This window comes from Anser cygnoides, chromosome 5 (genome assembly GCF_040182565.1).
Source record: "Anser cygnoides isolate HZ-2024a breed goose chromosome 5, Taihu_goose_T2T_genome, whole genome shotgun sequence".
Classification (NCBI taxonomy): domain Eukaryota; kingdom Metazoa; phylum Chordata; class Aves; order Anseriformes; family Anatidae; genus Anser; species Anser cygnoides.
Window position 1 is genome coordinate 55,249,491 of NC_089877.1, and position 25,923 is coordinate 55,275,413.

Here is a 25,923-nt window from a genome sequence, read left to right on the forward strand (position 1 = left end):
CAGTGTTGTTTTCTCTCATGTTGCCACTTGGTTCTTCCCAAAACACTTTTTGTGTGTTTTCAGCATTGCATTGTGTGCGCACATGTGCATGTTTTCCTTGAAATTCTCCAAGACAAAGTTGTCACTTTTTTGTAATACATTATTTGCCAGAAGAATCCTGATGAGTTTAGTACATTCCTGCATAGGCCAGTGAAACAGCAGGGAATTGGAAGCTAGAACACTTCTGGTTTATGCCCAAAAATGTGGCTAAATCTTATGATAATAATGTCACTTATCTTCTGTTCCTCTTTTTCCCGTTAGACATCATTTTGAGACCCAGAAATCAAATGTATTAATCATATGGTGCTTATTTTAGAAACTGGGGAGCATAGTTAGAAAGGCAGTATTGAAAATACATCAATTTGAATTCCATTTTTAATTTCAAAGTGACCAAGGATTCCCTTAAGTAATGTTTCAAATTATACACCTATATTAAAACAATATACTGGAAGCAATATGAATTTCTAATGTGGATGAATTTGCCCAAATTTTGAAGGCAGTTATAACAATTTCAGTAGAAATAAGCTTGTAGTATAGCATAAATTTTTAAGATACATATCATAATGTGAAAATTTCTTTTTTGTTTTTAAAAGAACAAAGACTATACATCTCTCTCTTCCCTTATAGCGAATAAGTAGAACCCATTTTAAATTAGAAAGCAGTCTATTCTCCTTTGTTCTCTTTGTTTGTTTTATGCCTATTGGCTTTTTTGGTTGTTTTGGGGAGTTTTTTTGTTGTTGTTGGTTGGTGGTTGTTTGGTTGTGTTGGGCTTTTTGTGGTGTTTCATTTGAATGTGAACTAAGGCAGGCAGAGTACTAAGGGTTACATCAAAGCAAAATAAAATCCCTCACCGCACCACAGCTTAGATGGGGTGGGTGTCCTTCTACCCCACTCCAAACCTAGCTTAATGAAAAGTTGGAGACAAATTGTGTGTAGACTTGTTTTTAAGTATGGATCATCTGCTCAGTGTTTTGAAGTCTGAAAGCCTTTTTCAAGCACTCTTGAGCTAGAAGCCCTTTTAAACTCTGCCACCTTGCAAACGTGTTTGTTCTAGTCTGTGCATGAAGTTGATTATCTATTAGAATGGGGAAAAACAATTTTTAAAATTTAAGTTACATCAGGCATAAATCACAGAATCATAGAATATCCCGAGTTGGAAGGGACCCCTATGGATCATCGAGTCCAACTCCTGAATAAAGAATCAAACCTTTTCGCTTCTTTTTAGTGTTCAATACAAAATATCTCTGGGTGTTTTATTTCAAATTATTACCTGAAGAAGTTGGGCTGACAATAAGAATCCCTGCCCTTTATATATTAAAAAGCTTTTAAAAAAAAAAAAAAATCGAAACTTTTGAGTTGTAACCATTTAAACACAGTCACAAAAGACTAACTGGTATCAGTCGGTTTGTTGCTTTCATAAGTGCATTGGTGTTCTTGTTTTTGTTTCCTTTTAATGTTGTTTTTAGATCATGGGGTATTGATACAATGCAAATTGTCCTGTCAACAGTAAGTGGTGTTTTGGGTGGTAAGCTGGAACAAGCATAGACAAATAATTTGTTCTGGTGAAATTTTTCATACTTAAGAAAATGTACACAAGTTGTGATACAAGATTCACCAAGCTTCTTTTGCTATTTTTGCTTTTAAACTTTTTTTTCAGAGAGAAGCTAAAATTGAAGGAACGGGAAGAAGCATGGGTTAAAATAGAAAATCTAGCCAAATCAAATCCCCAGGTATTTAGAAAAGATTAACGTAACATGTTCATGTTTAAATACTTTAGTTTTGTTAAATATCAGTGGGGGAAACAGGTCTGACTGATCATGGAAATAAAGCAATTTCACTAATTGTATTATGAAAGATATACAATAAAAGTACTTTTAAAATTTGTAACCTTTCTCTTGTGCAAGTAATTATTTAAAAAGAACAAAAAAGGTTTCTGAAAAATATGATGTGAAGTACTTTTTCCTTTTCTTATAATAGGAGATATACTGTATTGCGGTTTGAAAAGTTATTGTGCAAAATTATGGAAAATATAGAGATGCCATAAGTGGTTTCTCTTGAAAAGCTGTTTTGCAAACAATATATTACAAAAGAGATCTTTCTGCAAACTGTGAGTTATGACTGGTCAGTTTTCCTCTGTGTCAAATGGATTAAAGTAATATTGTACATTCTTGTCTGCTGCATTTGTTTTCATATTTGCAATGGGCTGGTCTTCTGATGGACCTGCATGTCAGGTTCTTGCTAAAAAGGAAAACATCCTGTCAGGCACTTGTTGAAGTAACTTGATATTATTGAAACTTTGATAAAGAAAGGTTCCTTTAGACTACTTATTTTGAGATCATGGGATGGTTCAACCTGGATTTCCCCCCCACTTACCCACCCTCCCATTGCTTGGGAAATGCTATTTTTATTTTTTAATGAAAGGTCATTTTTCTTTATCTCAATCATGCTGACTTGCTGCTATGAGGGAAAAGAAAAGTTTCAATTACTTTGCAGCAAGAAACTTACTTTACTGTGTCTTTGCAACTCTGAGTTTAAGTGGTGGAAGATTGAGTAATGGTACTCTATAAATGGAAGCAGGACACTTTATGATCTCAGTGCTATTTTAAAAGAAATTATGGGGTCATCTTTTTTTTCAAGGGAGAAGGAATTTCATAAATGTTTATTTCCTCTTGTGGCATTTCTCGGGGAACAACTACTAGTGTGCTCAAATAAAAAAATGTTCAAATTAATTGGTACCGCTATTGACAATAGATCAGTTAAATGAATTTAAAAAGAACTATGTGTAATGAAAGTAGCAATGATTTTTCAGTGACAGAACGTTCTCTAATCAGATAGTCCATACAAAAGCCCTGGTTGAAGAGTGTTTGATATACACGGTCACTTCCTAAAATAAATGGTGAACTATGCATGTCTGACTAAAGAAGTGGGTAGACTTGTGGTAGTAAAATATGCAGTACTACAGAGTAAAATTGCTTGTCTTCCCAATTAACTTTATAACTCTTATAACTGTTATAACATTTTCTGAAACTGGTAAGCACAACCTGTATACAGTATATTCTGTACAGTAGTCTTGAAGAAAGCTGGTAATTGCAAGCAATTTAAAATATGATTAATTTGAACACAGAATGCTCCACTGAATAAAGAACTGACATAAGTGTATAGGTGCTTCTAGCATACTCTATAATGGATTTTAGCAGTTCCACTTCCCACCCTGAATTTCTATTAATGTTTACGTTTGTCTATTTACTGACAATTCTTGTTCAGAGCTATTCCTTACTCTACATGGCATAAGAATGCATTTTAAGATTTTTAGATCTTGATAACTTGTTAAATCCTTGCTGTCAGTGTCATCTAACATGCATTATATTATGGGTACACTTAGATACTAAAATATTTTTGAAGAAAAATGGTTGAGAAAGTGCCTGTGTGTGTTCATAAATGAGTTTTGGTTTAAAGACCACATCTCATCTGAGTTAAAATAGAATTTAAACTATTGATAAATCATTAAGATTGCAATATTTTGATTTAGTTTACAGCAAACTTTAGATACTATACAATTGTTTTCATAGCTTTTTTAATTCACAAAATACTTGAATGGCTGCTTTATTAAACTTCTCTGTCTTAAGCAAGTATTTCATTTTGAAATTATTTTACATCTGTATTAACCAAATTGGTTTTTTAACAGTATATTTTCTTTACAAATACAAAATTGCACCAGCAAGTTAAATCATTGTGTTTAGGTTGCTACACTGATCATAAATCAGTGACAATGTATTAATAGACAATAGACAACGTATTAATAGGGTTTCGGTTGCCAGAATAGGAAATCAATACTGGCAAAATCTGAATATATTTTAAAATTCAGTCTCAGATGAAGCATAATTTTTGTATTCTGACTGTATTTTTCAACAGGACATTTCTGCCAAAATGAAAGTATTAGAGTTCCATTTTTCTCCATCTTTCATGTGCACTTGGGAGGAAATTTATTACTTGGTACCTAGAAACATAAGATAAGCTAATCTCAATTATAACATTCAGGTGCTCTAAATCACTCTTAGTGTGTAGGTATTACTACTAAGAATGATAATTTTAACACTTTGCATTTTATTAGTACCCAACATATAGTGACACGAGTTTGATGAACAGTCCTGTTGCAATGGAAACAGATGGGCCTTTAATTGAAGATTTGCAGATGCTGAAAAAGACAGTGAAAGAAGAGGCTTGTCAGGTAAAACTATGTGAAAATAATAAAGCACTCATTACAAATTGAATTAGTAAATTATAAATCTGGCAGAGTTGCTCTTAATTTTATTTACTTTGTTAATCCTATAAATGAATTTGAGTTACATTTTCATCTCTTACTGTTGTCTCCTAAAGTAATAAACTTCATTAGAGCTGCAACTTTAAAGTGATACTTTAGCAGCAAAGAATATATTATTATATACAGTTATGCTTGTGGGTCTGCTGTATGGGTCTCTTTAGATAGTTCTGCAAAGGTTTTGTTTCCTTTCAACTTAGAAATAGCTGTCTGAGTCATGACAGAAACAAAGGCTATGCTTTAAGGATAATTAAAAATATGGCTAAAATCCAGTGTTCTATTCTCTACATACCAGTTTTGTTTATTAAAAAACATTTAAAATAGTCAGATTCTAATGATGACATTTCTTTTGTCTGTTATTCAGAGCCTTCTTTTTGGCTAAAGCTACTATATCCTGACAAAATTTATGAAGTGTCCGCCATTAAACTTGTCTTGCTTACATGTAGGCTGTTTTCCTCAATCCACCATCTGTCATGTTCCATTACCTAGTAAAAGGCAGAGTCTCAAGGCCATTACAACCTTTTTGTCTTTGGCTAATGCTTAGTGATCTTCAGGATTTTTTTATATTCAGTTAAATGGAACAAGAGTCCTGACATTAAAACTAGACATTTGGAGAACTATTTGAACTAGGAGCTAATGGAAGATGGTAACAGGGAGCACTGCAATATCACTAAGATGTCTGGTAGAATGTCAGTAATATGAATACCTCTATATCCAGCAATTTTTGAGACCAGAGAAGTGATCTCAATGAGTGGTTGAGATAGGAGATAAGTTCTGTTAATTTAAACAAAAGAATCAGACAAGGAATTTAATGAAAATAAACATATGGTGAGCATAACATTCCACATTAATTTTGTAGAATTCATTAAATAATTAAAATTATATTTCTGCATTATTGTATTTTATGTATTATAAGAAATATGTCATTTCGCATCCAGTAGGTTGAAGTTAAAAAATATATATGTATGTATGCCCCAAAGTTATGCTCTGTGATGGCTGGCTTTTAAACGGTCACTTCTGGAGTGGATTGCAGTGAAGCTAATGGAAAAGAAACAAATTGTAAAAATAAATAAAATTCCAAACCTTAGTTTAGAACTGTTGAAGCGTTCTTTAACCATCACTCCAGGTGCATGCTTCCTGCTTTTCTCTGTTCAGAAAGTGTGCAAGAGGTAAATGAGATTTTTCAAAGATAAAGATCCTGTCTTAGCAGAGCTAATGGGATGTTTTGAAGCAGGAGTTACTATTAACAGAAACTTAGAGATATCTCTGAGAAGTATAAAGCAAGAGGATTGGTAAGTAGCTTGCTAGAGAGGAAAAACATTGATTAAGGTTTAGGGTACTGTAGATAGGCTAAATGCAGGTAGGATTCTTAAATTTCTGAGTGGACACTGTAGAGAGAACTATGTATCCCTTGCTAAGTACTATCAGAAATTGATGTTAAAACAATCTACAACAGTTACCAGTTTAAAAAAAAATTAAGTCAAAAGCAAAACCTAGTGTTCTTAAAACCAAACTTGAGAAGTGAGAACTATGTCAAGTTCTATACAGTTTCAGTGAAAGTAAGGCTTTGTTGGAGGTTCGGAATGTAGCAGAGTGTCAGTATTGAAGAGGTGCTGCTAGAATGGCTGAGGACAGTAGAACAGCTTTTCTTCTGTACTGGACTACAGCTTTTCTTCTATACTGGACTCTGGCAAAGCTGAATTTGGCCACCATGTATTACTAACTTTGTGAACATGCTAGTGAAACAAAGGCAAAGTAAAAGCTGCTCAGTTTTTATATGGGCCTTTTTTTTTTATATTTGAGTCCTATTATAGGGCTGTTGGGGAACAATGGAAGAAAAAAAGAGTGAGAATAAATGGTTGCTTTTCTGTGTGAGAAGAACCAAACAGCAGCATGCCAGATTTACCATGTAACGTTCACTGTACCTGAGAAAGAGGGTGAGAAATGTGAGGTGACACCACTTACAGATTGCAGTTGTGTGGGTTAAATGAAATTGTACAGGGTGAGAAAGTGCAGACCTAACTGAGCTCGTATGTATGGGGCAGTGTAACAGATAGGAAAGGGAGGGCATGCAGGGGGATGAGAATATCTGCAGAAAATCAGTCACCCTTCTCAGTCATCTTACTAGGTTTGTGTTCATGCAGACAACTCAGAAGACTTTGAGGATAATTTGTTAAAGAACATCAATTAACATCAGTGATCTAACAGCTGAATTAGGGTAGATGAGAAGGACATGAGGACTGTATGAAGGCATCATTATTTAATGATACTTTGACAGGAATATTGTCTGGTTTTGACAGAGCATCAGTACTCTAACACAGGAGAACCTTAATTTTTCAGATATGTGAATGGTGCAAGCATGAAAGAAACTAAGATCATTTATCTAGGATGTAAAGGAACACAAAATGAAAAATGTTAAAAGGAGAGGTTTTTTTATTTTAAGGAAGGTTATAATCAAGGGACAATCATGGTAGTAGCATCATAAATGCTAGCAGCTCTCCTTTTTTTTTTTAATGTTATTTTCTTCTTAGTAAGAAGAAATTGTTTCAAGACTTGAGACTGGATAGCTGGTGGAATAAACAGGAGACAGTAAAAACTTTTTTCCTTATTTTATTTCAGTCCCTGAAAGGAAACTGAACATACTGATATGGAAGAAATATTTTCAAGTAATTGTTCAGTAATTAATATTTTTGGTTAACTTTGTTCCATTTTGATTTCAGGCACAGAAAGATCAGAAAAAAGATCGTCCTCTTGTGCGACGCAAGTCAGAACTGCCTCAGGATATCTATACCATGAAAGCCTTGGAATCACATTGCAGAGCTGATGAATTAATATCACATGATGGGCATTAAACTATTCACAGTGAAATATTATTTTGAAGGAAAAGTTGTTTTGTTTTTTGTTTTTTTTTTTTTCTGGACTCAGTTCTACAGTAGAACTTACTTTTTTGTGCCATACCAATCAGTTACACACAAAGTCAAAGCTTTCTTCAACCCAGTTCTGTAGGCAATAACTTAATAGAGTATGCAGCTCAAGATTAGTAGTTCAAACAATGGTAAATTACCCAATTCCAAATGCAGAATGTCGGGTTGACTATAATCAAGTGGACACAATTTCCTGGAGGTGTTATCATAGTACCAGCTAGCTGATAACGTAGTTTTTTATCTTCATATTTGAGAAGAGCATTCTATAAACTATTTCCACCTAAAGAAATGAATGACCAATAGTTGGTACTAATGATAAATGTGTATTTTCAAAAGCAAAATTATTTCAAATTTAATAATTAAACTTTTTGTAGGATTTCTCAACTTTATAGTTGTTTCCACGTTATTGCTGTCTTGTAATATACCAGCAGTTTTGAAAATACACAATTATTCTTTCATACTATAAAACATGGCTTACAAACTGGTAACTTTCATGACAATCCTCAATCATGATTCCTTTATAAGAATTATGTAAATTTTTTTCTCCTTTACTTAGGACAAAGATATAGATCTATATATTCCATGTCCTAATACTTTATGTATATTTAAAGCCATATTTTCCAGTCTCTAGTATATAATACGGCACCAGTATTTGAGATGTGAACTGGTAGAATAATTTTTCCTAAAATGAAAATTTTGTTTATGATGACTGGGAATAAACTGAATATAAAATTTCATTTTAATTTTTTTCAAGTCAATAAAATACTTTTTCACTGTTTTCTCCCTTATCTGAGCTTTTAATACTCAGCATTTTTCTTGGGCTCTAGGAGTTCAGTATTCCATGGCAGATATTGTGTGTCATTTCAGCTGCATCAGTTTTTATCTGAAAGATGAACATAGCCTTTCAGGAAACAAAACATTACAAGCTTGTGTAATTAAGTAAAATGAGGAAAAGAACAGACCCTTGAATTCCATTCTGCTTCTTTTTTAAGAGTCTAAGAGCTGAGGGGATAGTGACCATAATTTTACCGTGAAAATATTTTTTTGTTGTAGTTGTAAAGAGCATATTTGCTGCAAATACACCTCACAAGTGAACTGAAAATGCATCTGAATTGCTGATGATCTTCAAATGCTGCTATATATTCCACAAGATTACTTGCATGTAATGAGCTTTTTGTTGTAGATGGAAAAGCACGGGAGGAAAATCTTTTAAACTATAGTGCTTTGTCTTCAATATTTGATTTCTCTCAGGGTGGCCAGTATTTTGACTTACTTATCCTGCTTACAAGCTGTTTGAAATGTGTTCTGCTATTCTAAGTGGGTGGTTAGTTTCTTTTGTCTCTGGCAGTAACATGATATAACTATGTTTAATGTCTTGATGCATAAAGAGATAAAAACGTGGCTTCTTTAAAAATAGTTTTGTTTTATTTTTTAAGGAAGTATAACGTCTCCTGCATCCATGAAAATATTGCGCAAAGCAGACATTCATAGTAACCTTGTGCAGATGTAGTGCCTGCTGTTTGTTGGTTGCATTTAACATACAATTTCCAATATTTGTTACATTGTCTATTGGAAGAAAATTGTTGGTGGTAAACATTGGCTTACAACAACTAAATTTAAAGACCAACCCAACCTTTAAGTGGAACGTCCACTGCGTCTGAAAACATTTCCTGTAAAACTTGAAAAAGAATATGCTTTACCATTAGGATAAACTATATTAAAAGAAGTTTAAAGATGCCTTCTCCTTTTGAGGGAAAAAGGGTGCTTTTTTAATTGTGTAAAGCAATGTCTATGTATTTTGATATACCATTGTTTGAACTTCCATCTTTAGCTGGTAGATTATCAGTTACCTTTGATTTTGGGTGTTCAGTATGTTTGTGCAAGAGGTTGCTGAAAGGAATTATTCTTATGTTACCCAAGGGAAAAAGAAAATGTATATCAATGTTTGATTGATTGTGTGATGCTCAACGTATAAGAACATCTTTCACTGTCTAGATTTAATTTCTGTTCTTTATTGAAGATAAACACTCACCAAAAAGGGAAATGTTTAGAGACTTAAATTTCACCATAAATTTGTATTTGAAGTTTGGGCCACTGGACATTTGTTTAGGCATATTCCAAATCTATTACCACTAATGGTTTAGGGTGTTTATTATCAATATTTATATACTTATAACCCTTTACTAAACAATTCTAAAACTAATACGTGCAAAATAAAAAGTAGAATTTTGGTGACTGTTGTTCTTCATAAAGTTCTGTGTTTGACACCTTTTCCTGTTCTCCAAAATTACACCTGTACATCAGGAATGTCAAAAGTAATATTACAAGTGTCTTTTTAGTGTGGCTTTAGTATGGCTTCATTTTAATATTGTACATACATTGTACCTTGTTTTATGGTAATAAGTAATAAAAATGTAGACTTCATATTTTGTACAGAATCGTCCTATGTACAGAATAAAAAGTTCCTAGAAACAGCAAAAATAGGTAAGTGGAACAATTATTTTTCATTAGACAATTTCTGTAACACTGTTAGTGGAATGTTAAGTTCAAATGTACCTACATATTTTTTAACATTTTGTAATTCAATTTTTTGTTCTGGCATTGTTTCTGAAGAACTTCATACACCTGCCATTTAATATGCTTTTATCTAATTTTAAAACAAAACAACAAAAAAATGGTGTATTATATGGACAAATAAAGAAAGTGTGAATTTTACTTGCTCATCATGAGACTAAATTTAGCTCAGGGCCTTGGGGGGTGTGTTCAGATTATCGTAGTTTGCAGAATTAGCTATGTGAATTAAAGAATAATATAATTTCATAAGTTTCACAAAATACTGTAATCCTGAAAAACAGGAATTTTATGGGAAGATTATTAATAAAGGTATAGGGGCTAATATATATTCAATAGAAAAAGCAAACTTAGCTTCTAGAATAGGTATCAGTACTGAAAAGAATTTGATAAATTTCCAGTCCACAAATATGAAAACATTTTATAGCATAATATTTTCCCATGTAGCGCTTCTATTGACAGGCTTCAAACAAAGTAGCCATAAAGGATTATGGTGTGGGTAGGTGATGACTGGTCAGATGGCAAGGATGTAAGAAAAGATCTTTTTTCCCCTCTGGAACCCTAAAAGTCTCCAAAAGAACTAAGGTAATGACTCATAGAGAGCTTGACTTTCAAACAAGTAGTTGGGGTGCAGGGGGTTGTTTGTTGGTTGGGGTTTTTTTTTGTCTTTTTAATGTTAATACCTATCTGTTCGGGTTTTTTGCTTGTTAGAATTTTGTTTGGGTAGTTTGGGATGCGGGGATGGGAGTGGAGTTAGTTTTGTTTGTTTCTGGGGGGCTTCCTTTTCCTAGAGGCCCAGGATCAATATCTGACTATTGAGTTAGAAATGTAAGATTCAATCCAAAGAACTCTGCTAATAACCTACTCATTTTGGAGACACCTAAATTCAGTAGCCACCTCCCTGTGAAGTCTTTGTGTGTTTAAAGAAACTGAGTTTTCTGCATGAGCTAAAACTCATCACATGCACTCCCAGGCTTAATCATAAATCAAAACAATAGATACTGAAACAAGTGAGGATTCAGACATTGTTTATAAAATTAGGATCAAGTATCTTTCAAAATACAATAGCGGGTACTGTTTTAAAATAGTGGAGGTTGTGACTTTTTTTTCCTATATAAATACACTTGAGTTGTGATCATGTTCAGGAAGTGGGAGAGGGGGAACTAACCATTTTTGTCTATGGGAATTAAACTCCGGGGCTTTGACCAACAACTTTTTTTTTGACATTGCTAGCTTGATAAGGCTTTTTAGAAGCAGAAAGGTAGGTGCAAGTGTGGCACAGATACACTTGTGTTTGGAGGCTTGTTTTACTTTCTGAAAACTGTTCTAGTACCTTGGAAAGAGTACTTCCAGGATTCCAGTTTATGGGGAGGGTTGGTTTGGATCCTGCTATGGACCATCCGCCTGAAAGCGGAGCATTTTTGCTCCTAGAATCTTATCCTTCCTGTGCATAATAATTGTGGAAGATCAAACTGCATATAGCTAATTAAGAAATGCCATTCTAATTACCATATCCCTGTCTCCCTGGATTATAGTTTATTTTAAATGATGAGACTTGGCTTGAACTGCCTTTACCTTATGAAATAAAACTTTTGATGTAGTTAAATACTGTGTGTGAAAAATTTCCCAAGGGGGAATTTACTGTGGAGCTAAGGAAGATGATGCATTATTCCTTCATCACATAATTGAAGAGCAGCATGACTGCAGCTGCCTTTCCGTGAACTGATTCATATTGGGACTGTATGCACAAAATGTGAAGTTTCAGAGGCTTCCACCGTAGGATTTTGAGGGGAGAAGGCTTCCACTGTTTTGATATAAAGAGGAGAGAGCATTCACATAATTTGCTTCAAGTTATATTAGACATTTTTGTGGACCAGAAAAACACAGGAGTGTTCATGCCGGTGTGAAGGTCTTGCCATAGTAATAGATTATGCTTTTTTTCTAGTACCCTGCCTGGAGAAGTCTTTCTTTGTGTTTTGATACTAAGATGAATATCCAAGAAAAAGATATTCATAGTCAACTCGAAGTAGATCAAGGGAAATGATTTTTCACTCTGATTGAGCCTATTCTTCCCATAGATTTTAATTGAACCTAAGAACCTGTGCAAAAAAAAAAAAAGTTTATCTTTGTTTTGATTTCCTTTAATTTATGGTGTCTTCCTACCACCCCCTTTGGCACAGCAGGTGAGGATTAAGTGAATAAAGGAATACAAAGTGTCTTATCTAAACTGCATTTTAGTTGCAAGTGGTCTGACACTTTGATAACAGAGTCCTAGACTTGTTCTTTATTATAGTCTTGTCACATATAGGATATTTTTTGTGTGTTTTTTTAAAGTAATGTACGACTTGCTGGTTTGTTTTCTTTCGTTTTGGTTTTTGACACTCTTTGTGATTCAGCAGTAGTGGGTATAAATACCTGGATTCTTATTTTTCATCTTTGTCCTGCTTTTTTTCCTTATTTCCTTACTTTACTTTCCTTACTCTCATTTTTTCCTGGCAGCAATTTTAGAATAATGCTATTGTATCTTTCTTTGTAAGCTACAAAAAATTCTGTGGTATTTTGGTGCAGCAGATGACAGCTGTTTAGAAGAATGAGCATGCTGACATTTCATAACACATAGCTTCAGCTAACCTGTTAAGAGATGCCAATGTACACTTGAGCTGGGATGTTCAGTTAACCTGTTTTCTAGATGCATGGCCCGAACTGACGCTTACTATATGGAGATGAGTAGTAGATGGTTCTTCTCCCCCTGGGAAGCAGCCAGGCAGGACCTAGCTATGGGTCCTTGGTGGAATTCAGCCTGACAAAGTGCTTTTATATATATATGTTACGTTATATGTTCATATATATAAAATGTAATCCTTTAACATAACTTCTATGTAGAAGAATAATAGGATGTGAACAAACTGGCCTTCAGACAATGAAAATAGGGGCGTGTTGTATTAAATACTTAATAACTCAGTAGCTGTGTTCCTTAAATAGGACATTCAACTGAGTTAAGTATCTACTACTAATTTTTTCATCAAAAATAAAGTTTACCTTTCTAATAAAAAGGGTTTTAGAAGTGAAAATTTAAATGGTTTTGATCAGTTTTTGAGCAGTTTTGGATGGATTACATGTATTAGTTCTGGTGCTTGTGTGTGAAAATTGGTTGATGAAATGATCATTTTCCTTCTAGAGAAGAAAGTTTTGAGATTTGTATTACTTCAGAAATCACTGTTTTTTCCAAGATACACTGGGTTCCTAAACCCCTTAGGAGCGTACTGAGCATATGCGTGTTTTGGGGGGGCTTGAAACAGAAGAGCTGGGGTATGTGGCTGCGCTTTCTGTACACATCTTGAACAGATTCTGAGTGTGAGGGTTTCTGCACATTGTGAGGGCCTCTGTGTCCACCTGGGGAGATGCATGAGGAGAATGAGAGAATTTTGTTTTGGTTTGGTTTTTTTGGGGGGGGGGGGGGGGGGGGGGGGGGGGGGGGATATCCCCTTCTCCACCTCCATAGGAACAAGAAGTGGAGTTTTCAGTCTGTGGTCAACCCGTGCCTCCAATGTGCTTTGGGATCTGGGGAGCTGCTCTGGAACTTGACTGCCACCTCCCCTCTCCCACGCATGTTCTCCTTTCGCTTTCTGTTTGCTAAACCAGCAGCAACTGTGAGCCAGCACCAGGCAAGGGAGGAGACTAGACTGGGCAAGGAGGAACAGGATTGTCCATCTTTGTGGCAGTGAGCTGGATTCATCTGATAACTTAGGTCAGGCAAGCATATTCATTGGGTTACAGCAAGCATGTCTATGACAGTGGTAAAGGAAGATTAAGGGTTTTCAAAAATGAAATTCTGAAAAAAAGTCTCCTTCATCAGTGTGTTCATTTGGTATTCTCTGTCCTATGCTTTTGGGAAACTGGCAACAGAATCTGGATTAGTGGTTCAGATATAGGGTCCAGAAGAGGCCCATGAGGATGATCAGTGGGCTGGAGCACCTCTCCTATGAAGAAATGCTGGGAAAGCTGGGGTTATTTAGTCTAGAGAAGAGAAGGCTCTAGGGAGATCTCATTGGGATCTTGCTGTACTTTTAAAAGGGGTCTATGGGGACGCGTTATGGGGGAGTGTAGCGATAGGACAAGGGGTAATGGCTTTAATCTAAACCTACCCTCTGAGTATAAAGAAGAAATTCATGAGGGTGGTGAGACACTGGAACAGGTTGCCCAGAGAAGCTGTGGATACCCCATCCCTGGGGGTGTTTAGGGCCAGGTTCATGGGGCCTTGAGAAACCTGATCTAGTGGGTGGCATCCCTGCCTGGGGCAGGAGGGTTGGAACTGGGTCATCTCCAAGCTTCCTTCCACCCCAACCAATTCTATTCTATTTGAACACCTCAGCTTCCACGTGAACCAGTGGCAGTACAGTGCTGGGCTGGCCCAGGAAGCGTTTTCCCTTCTGTTGTCCTCGCAGCGGCACGCGCGGTCTGCTTTTCCCCTCAGAATAAATAACTCGAACAAAAGAACGCAACGCTCGCTGTGATTCCTGTTAAAGCACAGAGGAGGGAGGGGAAGCAAAGCGGCCGCCGCCCTGCGAAGCCCGACCTCCAGCTCCCCGCTCGCAGCCCGGCCGGCGTCCCAGCGCCCCGCGGGGGGAGCTCCGGGGAGCGGAGCCAGGCAGCTCGGCAGCCTCCTCCGGGGCCCGGAGCCAGCCGCAGCGGAGCCCCGAGCCCTGCCCGGCCCCGGGGCGTGTCGGCCCGCCCGCCCCAGCCTCCCCCGCGGCGGCGAGGCGGCGCTCAGAGCGCGGCGGGCGGTGGCGGAGCGGGCGGAGCGCGGCTGCCTGCCTCCTGCCTCGGCATGTCCGACTCCGGCAGCGGCGGGGGCGGCGGCCCCGGCGGCGAGGAAGGCGGCATGGAGGTGTCGGGCTCGGCCGTGCAGAATGTGGCCGACGTGGCGGTGCTGCAGAAGCACCTGCGCAAGCTGGTGCCGCTGCTGCTGGAGGATGGCGGCGAAGCGCCGGCGGTGCTGGAGGCGGCGCTGGAGGAGAAAGGCGCCGTGGAGCATATGCGCAAGTTCCTCTCCGACCCGCAGGTCCACACCGTGCTGGTGGAGCGCTCCACCCTCAAAGGTGAGCCGAGGGCCCGCGGCCGCCGCGCTCACAAAATGGCGGCGGCGCCCCGCCGGGGGGATGGAGGAGCCGGGGGAGGAAGGGAAGGGCCTGGCGGAGCCCGGCGGCTGACAGGGCGGCGGGGCCTGGCCGCGTTCCTTGCGCTGCGCCCCTTGCTCTCCGACGCCGTGCCGGGGCTGGGGCTGCGATGGGCGCCGCCACAGCGGGCTGGCCTGGGAGAAATGCTTCGTCAGTAGGCCCCGGGCGCCGCTCCTGCGGCCTGCCCTCTGCTCGGGCTCCTTGGTGACACCGGTAACCTGCTGCTGGCAGAGCAAACCGGGCTGGGGGGCTGAATCGGCCCTCAGAAAGTGCCCCTCTGTGGGTAATTAGCAAGACTCCCAGGTTCCTAAAGCCTAGCGGAGGCCCTGCACGTCTTTGTTTAGTCAGCGAGGGCTGCTGAGCGTGCTGCTTGTAAACATTTATCGGAAATCTCGGCAAATGCTACATTAAATACCGCAGCAAAGCTAGCTCTGACGGACGTTTTTGTCGTTTACATGCTCCATTTATTTCAGAAATGACTCTTTATGAAATTTGTCAATGAATCTGCCGCTAAATAGGCGCTCCTTGTTGCAGAATCCAGGCCGATGAACACCAATAACATAGAACTCATTCATAACACGGACATTTACTGTTAAACAAAACCTGCAATCTGTATTTGGCTGCATGCCCACCAATCTGAGCTTGCAAAATTTTAACATTAAATTTCTGGATCTCTACTCCAAGCGTGCTGTTGGTTCAGTCCCTGCAGATGCGCGTCAAATTTTAACGCAGTCATACTTCGCGTTGCGTAGCATGTCAGCAGCCACACTGTAAGATACAGGATGCATCCCTGCAGTTTCTGCACATCAAGGGAAGCTTAGAGAAGGTTCTTCCACTTAAGATGAACTTAAGATGTTGCTTGAAATATCCTGTCTTTGTTATAACTGTTTCCGCTGATTGTCCTCCTTCCCATTCGAAAGTTTGAGACTTCTATTTCGGTAGGGATAACTAGAATTTTCCAGAGAAGAAAAACAATCTTTATGAATTCATGATGCAGCATTTAGCAAGATTTAAAGGAAGTCCACTGAGTGTTAAGAGGCTATGCAAATGATCTCTGAAGTTTTCTTATGTCAGGCTCATGAGGTTGGTAATCTTTAGTTTGGGTTGGAAGTAATGATGCAGTGGTGATCAGTTAGCTTATTTTCACAAATCTGTGATTAAAAGTGTATTGAAACCCTCACTGCGTGTTCTAGAAGCCGAATACTAGTAGATTGTGGGCAGAAGCCATTTCCATCAATATCTTCTGGATTAATAGCAGTTATTTGGCAAAAGTGCATTTTGTGACAGAAGACCCCCACAGACACCCCATCAAACTTAAGAGTATTCAGAATGTGCAGCATCGTACGGAGATCTTGTCGTCCCTGACACTGTTAAAAACTATTTCTGTCAAAATTTGTTCAAGGAATAGATAGTATGAAGCAAATTATTGATTATGAATACAGCAAAACAGAAGCTGTATTTCTAAGTAGTTAAAACGTTAGGTGATATCATTTGCTACACAGCCTGTCGACAGCTTTCACAAGGGTTCCTGTAGTGTCTGTGATCAGGCTTCTGCTGCTTGGGATCGCAAACATGACAGCCTGAGAGTATGTCTTGTATGAAGTGCCAAATGAAACCAGAGCAGAATGAGAGTCCAGTGCAACGCGTCCAGTCAGGGTGTGTCTCCCAGCAGGGAGTAACCTTCTGCACCGAAATCTCTGCATTGCAGCACAGCTCCCCGCATCCCCAGTAATTACATCATCTGTGATACGTTGGCTCTACTAATGCCTGACTACTTCCTATGGGTTGTTTGGTTGGTTGTTTTTTTTGTTCTGACTTAATTTCCAAAACACTTTCAAAGAAAATGTCTGAAAAAATGAAGCAGTCTATAAAAGGAAAAAAGTATTTGTTTAATGTTCTCGCTGAATTGTAGTTATCCTGGGAGCATATCTCTGCAAATAAGTGCATGTTCTGTACTGCAGAAAATTTCATTCTGCTTTATAAGCAGGATGTGGATTATAATTTGCTTGTAATGTTTAATCTTTTTTTATAGCAACCTGAAAAATTTAATGGAGTTGTGCTAGAAAACCAGGGAACCCATCCTGAATTTGAGGGATATTGCAAAGCTAAATTTAACATTAGCTATTTTGTATAAGGTGATGTAGGAATTAAAGGTTAGAAAATTGCCTGGTTGAAGCAGAAGATGTTTGAGAGGGGGTGACAGATGCCTTAGAAATAGAATATTTCTTAACATAGTGTATTTCTTGCAGAGGATGTGGGAGATGAAGGAGAAGAGGAAAAAGAGTTCATTTCCTACAGTATCAGCACTGATATTCATTATGGAATAAAATCAAACAGGTGGGTTAGTATAATAGATCTTGACATTTTTGCCCAGTAAAAGCAAAACCTACACAGACTGATAATTAGTATTTACCTCATGCTTTGTGCAGTGTGCTTATTTGGGTGGGGCAGTAGCTTTTCAAGGGGGAGGCTCTGGTAAAACAAGGGTGTATCACGAGGCTGAAAGGAATGGACTTTAGAACTAATGGCCTTGAGGTTAAATATACAAAGATACACAAAGGAAATGGGCTTATTTAATCAGTATACTTATAAACATACATACATCTGGGGTTCTGTAATCTTTTGTTATTGTTTAACCATTCCATGTCACTTTCCTCCCTGAAGCTTCTTAAGGCGTGCGCTTCTAACATGCACGTACTGCAGGGTGCTTGTTGACAGCTAAGTTCAGCTGAATACTGAAGTATAAAGATGTATTCATTGGAAGACTTGTTTTCAAGTCTCTCAGAAGCAAGATTATAAAATATGATAATGGAGGTTAGCATTTACCTCCTGCGAATGAAGCTTGCAGTCAGGTTAAAGCTATTCTGTCTCTAAGTTTCAAATGGTAACTCTCTTCTCTGTTCTGCAGCCTGGCGTTCATTAAGCGTACACCAGTGATCGATGCCGACAAACCAGTGTCTTCCCAACTGAGAGTGCTCACTCTCAGTGAAGATTCTCCGTATGAAACATTACACTCTTTCATTAGCAATGCCGTTGCTCCCTTTTTCAAGTCCTATATCAGAGAATCTGGCAAAGCAGACAGGTAATTCAATGTAAATACTGCACTTCTCTGCTGATGAATTGAAGTAGGTGTTGTGCTGGGTCTGGCTGGGATGGAGTTAACTTTCCCTGCAGCAGCCCATACAGTGCTGTGCTCTGCACTTGTAGCTAGAACAGCACTGGTGTCACACCAGTGTTGTGTCTACTGCTGCGCAATACTGGCACCGCATCAGGACTCCCTCCAAACCCTCCCGAGTAAAAACACCACAGTGGTTTTACCATGAATGAAAAAAAACAATCATCATTTACATTTTCATTTCCCATCAACGAAAAAAATAAGACAGTGACTCTTCAAGCCAAGCTGTATGTGAAATTGTTTAAGCACACAATTGCATATGAAGCTGCTGCTGACCCTGGGGAAATAATTTAAATGTCTCAAATGTGTCACGTAAGGTTTTTGGTTTGGCTTCTTATATGGAAATACCTATGCTCTTTCAGGGATGGTGATAAGATGGCTCCTTCAGTTGAGAAGAAGATTGCAGAACTTGAAATGGGCCTCTTGCATCTGCAGCAGAATATTGAGATTCCAGAGATTAGTCTGCCAATTCATGCAACCATTACTAATGTTGCCAAGCAGTGTTATGAACGTGGAGAAAAACCAAAGGTTACAGATTTTGGCGAGAAGGCTGAGGATCCGTTATTCCTCAATCAGCTACAGTCTGGAGTCAATCGCTGGATTAGAGAGATACAAAAGGTAGACAAGACAAGTGCCGGACTATGTGATAGGAACTGCTCTGTAGTACTGTGAAAAATTCCCCCAAGTATCTTCACAGTTTAAGTGGTAAAATATTGCTCCTTGCAGGATACTCTGGAGATCTGAGACCAGTTTTATGAGCCACCAAAGACTCTAGTCTAATTCTAGACTAGACTAAGCCTAGTCTAAATTTAAGAGTCTAGTCTAAATTCTTCTGCAAATCGTTGAGAACTGTTTTGTCTCTACTGGAATAAACAGACTTAAGTAACTTGGCAGTATCCTGGTGAAGGCTGTAACCATTCCTCAAATCTGTTCAGCAGGTTGAGAGAAGCAGGACTTGTTTTTTAGTTTTGTTTTGTTATTTCTCCAGGTGCATCCACAAACACTTCACAACAGTTGCTCTACTCCTATCTCATAATTTCTTATACTCTTGCCTGTTACTTTTCAGAAGAACTCTGCTGTTCTTCTACTGTCACTCAGGAAAAGCATCTCAGAATTTTTTTCTTCATGGGCACAGTAAACACCTAGTGCTCCTGAAAAAGCAGTGCCCTTGCTTACTCCAGAGGATAAAACATTTGTTTTCTTGCTTGGCTCATCTGTCATTAATCAAAATACAGATGTTGATCAGGAAAGTGGAGAGGTGGCTTTTTTAGGCCATGCTGAAGATTGTACATGAAGGTCTTAAAAAACAACCTTTAAGACCACTGGAATTAAACCTTGACTCTTGTACTGCAGTTCCTATACTTCTCACAGAATGACTGCCAAAATTAACTGCTGTTTGAATATTAGAACCTAGATGGTATGGGTCTCAATTACGTTTAGTAATAGAGAAAGCTTTTACAGTTGAAGCATGTAAATAAAATGTTTTTCTCCCTTCCTCACTCCCTGTTTTTTTTTTCTTTTTATTATTTTTAAGGTGACCAAACTCGATCGAGATCCCGCATCGGGCACTGCGTTACAGGAGATAAGTTTCTGGTTAAACCTGGAACGTGCTCTGTATCGTATTCAGGAAAAACGTGAAAGTCCAGAAGTTCTTTTAACTCTGGATATTCTAAAACATGGCAAACGTTTCCACGCAACTGTCAGCTTTGATACAGACACAGGTAAAATGTCTGCTCAATAAGATTTTTCACAAATGTCCTGTGGAAATTAACTTGTTACAAAACTTGAGTATTGTGGTACAAAGACCACTGCTGTGTAAAGTTGGTCTACTTAAAGCTACTGTCTTGTACAGATTGGTTTAATGAAATGAAAAGTTCTAAGTCAAAATCTTTTCTGTTACATTTAGGTCTAAAACAGGCTCTGGAAACTGTGAATGACTATAATCCACTGATGAAAGACTTTCCACTGAATGACTTGCTGTCAGCTACCGAGCTGGACAAAATAAGGCAGGCCCTTGTTGCAATATTTACCCATTTGAGAAAAATCAGAAACACAAAATACCCTATTCAAAGGGCATTGCGTCTAGTGGAAGCTATATCAAGAGATCTGAGCTCTCAGCTACTTAAAGTGTTGGGAACCAGAAAACTGATGCATGTTGCCTATGAAGAGTTTGAAAAGGTATGCTTATGGTTTTCACAATGCCAGCAGCTTTATTTTTGCATCGAGTGGTGATTATAAGGAATTATTTCATTTGGGAGCTAAAGTTTTTATCCTAAAACTTTCTTCAGGTAATGGTTGCATGCTTTGAAGTTTTCCAAACCTGGGATGATGAATATGAGAAGCTACAAGTTCTGCTGAGAGATATTGTAAAAAGAAAAAGGGAAGAGAACCTGAAGATGGTGTGGCGTATCAATCCTGCTCATAGGAAACTCCAGTCTCGTCTTGATCAAATGAGGAAATTCAGGCGTCAGCATGAGCAGCTGAGGGCAGTTATTGTGAGAGTCTTGCGGCCTCAGGTAATCTTGATTGTTACCAGACAGAAAAGCTGTGTGCCTTTTTGCTTGCAGGCAATATTTTATTATGCAGAGGAAGGGGAGGGCTGTATTGAAGGAGATGACTGTAAATGCTGGTATCTAGGTATCAAATGTTCATTTTTCCCCAACTGTAGTAATTCTGTTGTATGGTCTATCTTAACATTCAGTCCTATTGGATTGTGCTACTAAAACTCTGCAGAAGAGTAGCAAGGGAGGAGAAATGAAACTTCAGTTACAGTCTGGCAGATGCTAGTCCTGCAGATCTGGTCTTCTTTCTAAAGAAATCCAGTTATGTATAAATGCAGGAAACATCTCTACAAATTAGAGGAGAAAGTGGATTTAATTTCCAAAAAGTTCATGTTCACTGTAGCTTTAAAATTCCCCAATACAAAACTAACGTAACATTCAGTTTCACTTTCTGCTTCCCAAACTGGTCTGTTTATGAACCCTTGCTAATAGGCTTAGTTTTAACTCTGCCATACTTCACATGCTATGTGACCATGCTTATGTTAACAGACACAGCAAGTCCACACTTACAATAGAGGAGATTAATTAGTGTGTGTATGTGTGCGTATATGAGCTTGGCTAAAGCATAGCAGAAAATGAAGACTGTGCTACACAGTAGTGGAAGTTTATAAAGTGACTGTTTTGTCCTATTCCTTAGTGAACTTAAATCTGAGACATTACTAAAATTTGCTAGGGATTTGCATACCAATTTGTTAGGTTTTTGCAATGCTTATTAGAACAGACTGTGCTTAGCTATTTCTAGGCAAATTTTGAGGCATCTAACTCACTTAAACCATAATTTTTAATGCAGGTAACTGCTGTTGCCCAGCAAAATCAAGGAGAGGTACCAGAACCTCAAGATATGAAAGTAGCAGAAGTACTTTTTGATGCTGCAGATGCTAATGCAATTGAAGAAGTCAATCTCGCTTATGAGAATGTTAAGGAAGTAGATGGGTTAGATGTTTCCAAAGAAGGTACAGAAGCCTGGGAGGCAGCAATGAAGCGATACGATGAAAGAATTGATAGGGTTGAAACAAGGATAACTGCCCGTTTGAGAGACCAGCTTGGTACAGCAAAGAATGCCAATGAAATGTTCAGAATCTTCTCTCGGTTTAATGCCTTGTTTGTCAGGCCTCACATTCGAGGTGCTATTCGTGAATATCAAACACAACTGATCCAGCGTGTGAAAGATGATATTGAGTCTCTTCATGACAAATTTAAAGTACAATACCCCCAAAGTCAAGCTTGTAAAATGAGTCATGTTCGTGACTTGCCTCCAGTGTCTGGGTCTATAATTTGGGCAAAACAAATTGACAGACAGCTCACTGCTTACATGAAGCGTGTTGAGGATGTCCTCGGTAAGGGTTGGGAGAATCATGTAGAAGGTCAGAAACTAAAGCAAGATGGAGATAGCTTTCGCATGAAGCTCAACACTCAAGAGATCTTTGATGACTGGGCAAGAAAAGTTCAGCAACGCAACCTCGGTGTGTCTGGCCGTATTTTCACCATTGAAAGCACTCGTGTTAGAGGTCGAACTGGAAACGTCCTGAAACTGAAAGTCAACTTCCTTCCAGAAATAATTACACTTTCCAAAGAAGTGCGAAACCTGAAGTGGCTGGGTTTCCGTGTTCCTCTAGCAATTGTCAACAAAGCTCACCAAGCAAACCAGCTTTATCCATTTGCCATTTCTCTCATTGAAAGTGTCCGTACGTATGAGCGAACATGTGAGAAAGTCGAAGAGCGTAACACTATTTCACTTCTGGTTGCTGGTCTGAAGAAAGAGGTTCAGGCTTTGATTGCAGAAGGTATTGCACTCGTGTGGGAGTCATACAAACTTGATCCATATGTGCAACGTTTGGCCGAGACTGTCTTCAGTTTCCAGGAAAAGGTTTGTTTTATTATTTATCTTTCAAAAAATTGAAATTACTGCAATTGTTTTTACATTCGTACTTCAGTAATGAGTCGTTAACCAAAAGTGGAATTTGGTAGCTGATAGCCTGCTCAATATAGTCTCTGTAGCTCTTTGTTTAAGTAGCTGACTGAATTGGCACAAATTGTACAACTGAATGGATGTTTTAGTACTACTAAATTTGATCATCTTGCTGTATCAAAGTAAAGAGAAGTGACTAACCATTTCTGCTTGGATATCATTGTATCTAACCTGTCAAACTAAACATTCTGTTTTTTCTTAAACTGTTTCTTTAGGTGGATGATCTGCTCATTATTGAAGAGAAAATAGACCTGGAAGTGAGATCACTGGAAACATGCATGTATGATCACAAGACTTTCTCTGAAATCTTGAACAGGGTTCAGAAAGCTGTGGATGACTTAAATCTCCATTCATATTCAAACTTGCCGATCTGGGTCAATAAGTTGGATATGGAGGTAGGTTTGAATAGTATATATTTAGAAGATGTCAGATCTCTTTGTTTGCAGCTGTTCTCTTTTGGGTTCAATGAATTCAAGGGGAAATTTTTCCTTTGAAGAAAAAGGATTGGTATAGTTCGATTGTGTAGAAAGCTAGAAGAACTTGTTGTAGGAGCAAGGTAGATAAAGGATAGAGAAGATTTGTTACGCTGATAGTGAAGATTATGTGCCTTAATAGTGCTTGGTACTGCTTGTTAAGTTTCAGGTTGTTGGACACTAGGTCAACTGCAAAGCAGTTAAAATTGCTTAATTCCATTAAAGTCCAGGAGGGCAGGGGAAGCTTTGAATTGATGTTGACTGAAAAACCTACCAAAACTCTTAAACCTCCTTTTAATTACTTGGTAAAGGAGTGCTTGGATCTTTAAGGATCCGTAGCATGCCTGGTGTCAGAATATCTTGACAGTGAGGATCCTTATGCAGTAATATGAAGCTTTTTCCTCCAATGTGGCCTACTTTCCTTAGATTGAAAGAATCCTCGGTGTTCGCTTGCAAGCTGGGTTGAGGGCCTGGACCCAAGTTCTTCTTGGACAAGCAGATGACAAGGCAGAAGTTGACATGGATACAGATGCTCCTCAAGTGAGCCATAAACCTGGGGGAGAACCCAAGATCAAAGTAAGTGGTTGGTGTTTTCTTCATTGGGAGTTACGTAATGCAGTAATTATATATGAGCCTTTTATGGGAGATAAATATTTTTTTCTTCATCTGGCTTTGGAGGAATACTTGCCTTCTGCCATAAAAGAGCTACTTGCTTTTTAAAAGTGTGCTACTTCATGAAGTCCAAAGTTCTTGTCAATGTGTGTGTTGTAATGGCTTGCAGTAAAACTGAGTGTGTTCACTGTTTCTGCAGAACATTGTACATGAGCTACGAATAACCAACCAGGTGATATACTTGAATCCACCAATTGAAGAGTGCAGATACAAACTTTACCAGGAAATGTTTTCTTGGAAGATGGTAATCTTGTCACTACCAAGAATTCAAAGTCAGAGATATCAGGTAGGTGTAATGAAACTATCTAAGGTCTGAGCAATTTCACTTTGCACTTAATTGTGTCCAGCATCTTAGTGTGTTGCTGTAGGATCAATGTGAGTACGCTAGAAATTCATGTATATCACATGTGGTTCTCAGGTTGGAGTGCATTATGAGCTGTCTGAGGAAGAGAAGTTCTATCGTAATGCATTGACACGGATGCCTGATGGCCCTGCTGCCCTGGAGGAGTCGTACTCTGCTGTCATGGGAATTGTGACTGAGGTGGAACAGTATGTTAAGGTAGGAGGCTGACACCACATGATGCTACAGCTAAAATGAACATGGACTTTTCTCTCAGTTCTCCTTTATAACAATTTTCATGACTAGGGAAAAGCATCTTTTAGAATATACTGGAAAAGTTATGAATATTGTGAAATATCTTTTTAGGTTTGGCTGCAGTACCAGTGTCTGTGGGATATGCAGGCTGAAAACATATACAACCGCCTTGGAGAAGACCTGAATAAGTGGCAAGCTCTTCTTGTTCAGATAAGAAAGGCCAGAGGAACGTTTGACAATGCAGAAACTAGAAAGGAATTTGGACCTGTTGTGATAGACTATGGCAAGGTAGGAAATTATATTTGTTAGTTGTGACAAATGCATTAAACTTCAGAATGGGTGTATAACAAAAAATGACGAGGCTATTAATTATTATGTAACTCAATTCAACTGTAGGTACAATCAAAGGTGAACTTGAAGTATGACTCCTGGCACAAGGAAGTACTCAGCAAATTTGGCCAAATGCTCGGTCAGAATATGACAGAATTCCATTCACAGATTTCTAAGGTAAGAATCCATCTCCAGTTTTTCACTTTCAGATCAACTTATTCTAGACTTCTGAAACACTGAATTGTTTCCCCACACAGTCCCGTCAAGAACTGGAGCAGCATTCAGTGGATACTGCCAGCACATCAGATGCAGTGACATTCATCACATACGTGCAATCCCTGAAACGTAAAATCAAGCAATTTGAAAAGCAAGTTGAGGTATGTTGCCTTGCCTAGTACTTACTTCTGAGAAGGTCAGACTTAATTCTTGAGATGATATTCAAGCTTAGTGTCATGATATTCAAGTCCTCTTGAGAACAGACTTGAACTTCATATCCTGAGGAATCTCTGTAGTGAGTGCTTGTTAACATGTTGAGTATTTAGTCTTGCAACATCAGTTAGAAAGACAAAGCTAACTTAGAATCGTTGTCTCCTGTAGCTTTATCGCAATGGTCAGCGGTTGCTTGAGAAACAGAGGTTCCAGTTTCCGTCCTCTTGGCTGTACATTGACAACATTGAGGGAGAATGGGGTGCCTTTAATGACATCATGCGTCGGAAGGATTCTGCCATTCAACAGCAAGTAGCAAACTTGCAGATGAAGATAGTTCAAGAGGATCGGGCAGTGGAGAGCAGAACAACTGACTTGCTAACAGACTGGGAGAAAACAAAGCCCGTAACAGTAAGTAATAATGATTAGTATTCATTCATGAAATGAAATAGTTTCTGTGAACTTAACAAGAACAAAGTAGTTTTTTTAAAAACGTTTCTGTAGCTTTTCATTATACATGATGGTTAAAGTCTTTTTGTGAATGTTCTACTATAAATTGTTGGTTGATTTATTCATCTTGGGTGGCAGAGGGAAGTCTAACCTTACAATGTAAGTGTCGTAGGTGGAAAAAGCAGGACAGCTTCAGTTACTAACAAAACTTTGGCTGAAACAAATGCTCTGTAAGAGGTGTAA

At 38.5% G+C, this 25,923-nt stretch overlaps 2 protein-coding genes across 5 annotated transcripts in view; both read left to right on the plus strand.

Annotated features, from left to right (window-relative positions):
* Positions 1-9,705, plus strand: part of PPP2R5C (protein phosphatase 2 regulatory subunit B'gamma) — an 81,324-nt gene extending 71,619 nt beyond the window's left edge. For all 4 annotated transcript variants that reach the window (XM_066998346.1, XM_066998347.1, XM_048069887.2 and 1 more), the window contains 3 exons: positions 1,697-1,769; positions 4,151-4,267; positions 7,078-9,705. In XM_066998346.1, coding sequence (XP_066854447.1) covers positions 1,697-1,769; positions 4,151-4,267; positions 7,078-7,209 — 322 coding nt within the window. In that variant the 3' untranslated portion in view covers positions 7,210-9,705. The remainder of the gene's footprint in view (positions 1-1,696; positions 1,770-4,150; positions 4,268-7,077) is intronic.
* Positions 9,706-14,613: 4,908 nt separating this feature from the next.
* DYNC1H1 (dynein cytoplasmic 1 heavy chain 1) overlaps positions 14,614-25,923 on the plus strand; it is a 44,357-nt gene continuing 33,047 nt past the window's right edge. Inside the window, exons 1-16 of the mRNA XM_048069884.2 lie at positions 14,614-14,951; positions 17,279-17,366; positions 17,938-18,111; positions 18,567-18,822; positions 19,739-19,925; positions 20,111-20,382; positions 20,493-20,720; positions 21,556-22,632; positions 22,950-23,129; positions 23,634-23,783; positions 24,019-24,165; positions 24,298-24,438; positions 24,586-24,762; positions 24,871-24,981; positions 25,062-25,181; positions 25,402-25,641. Of these exons, the coding sequence (XP_047925841.1) occupies positions 14,681-14,951; positions 17,279-17,366; positions 17,938-18,111; positions 18,567-18,822; positions 19,739-19,925; positions 20,111-20,382; positions 20,493-20,720; positions 21,556-22,632; positions 22,950-23,129; positions 23,634-23,783; positions 24,019-24,165; positions 24,298-24,438; positions 24,586-24,762; positions 24,871-24,981; positions 25,062-25,181; positions 25,402-25,641 (3,819 nt within the window). The 5' untranslated portion in view covers positions 14,614-14,680. The remainder of the gene's footprint in view (positions 14,952-17,278; positions 17,367-17,937; positions 18,112-18,566; positions 18,823-19,738; positions 19,926-20,110; positions 20,383-20,492; positions 20,721-21,555; positions 22,633-22,949; positions 23,130-23,633; positions 23,784-24,018; positions 24,166-24,297; positions 24,439-24,585; positions 24,763-24,870; positions 24,982-25,061; positions 25,182-25,401; positions 25,642-25,923) is intronic.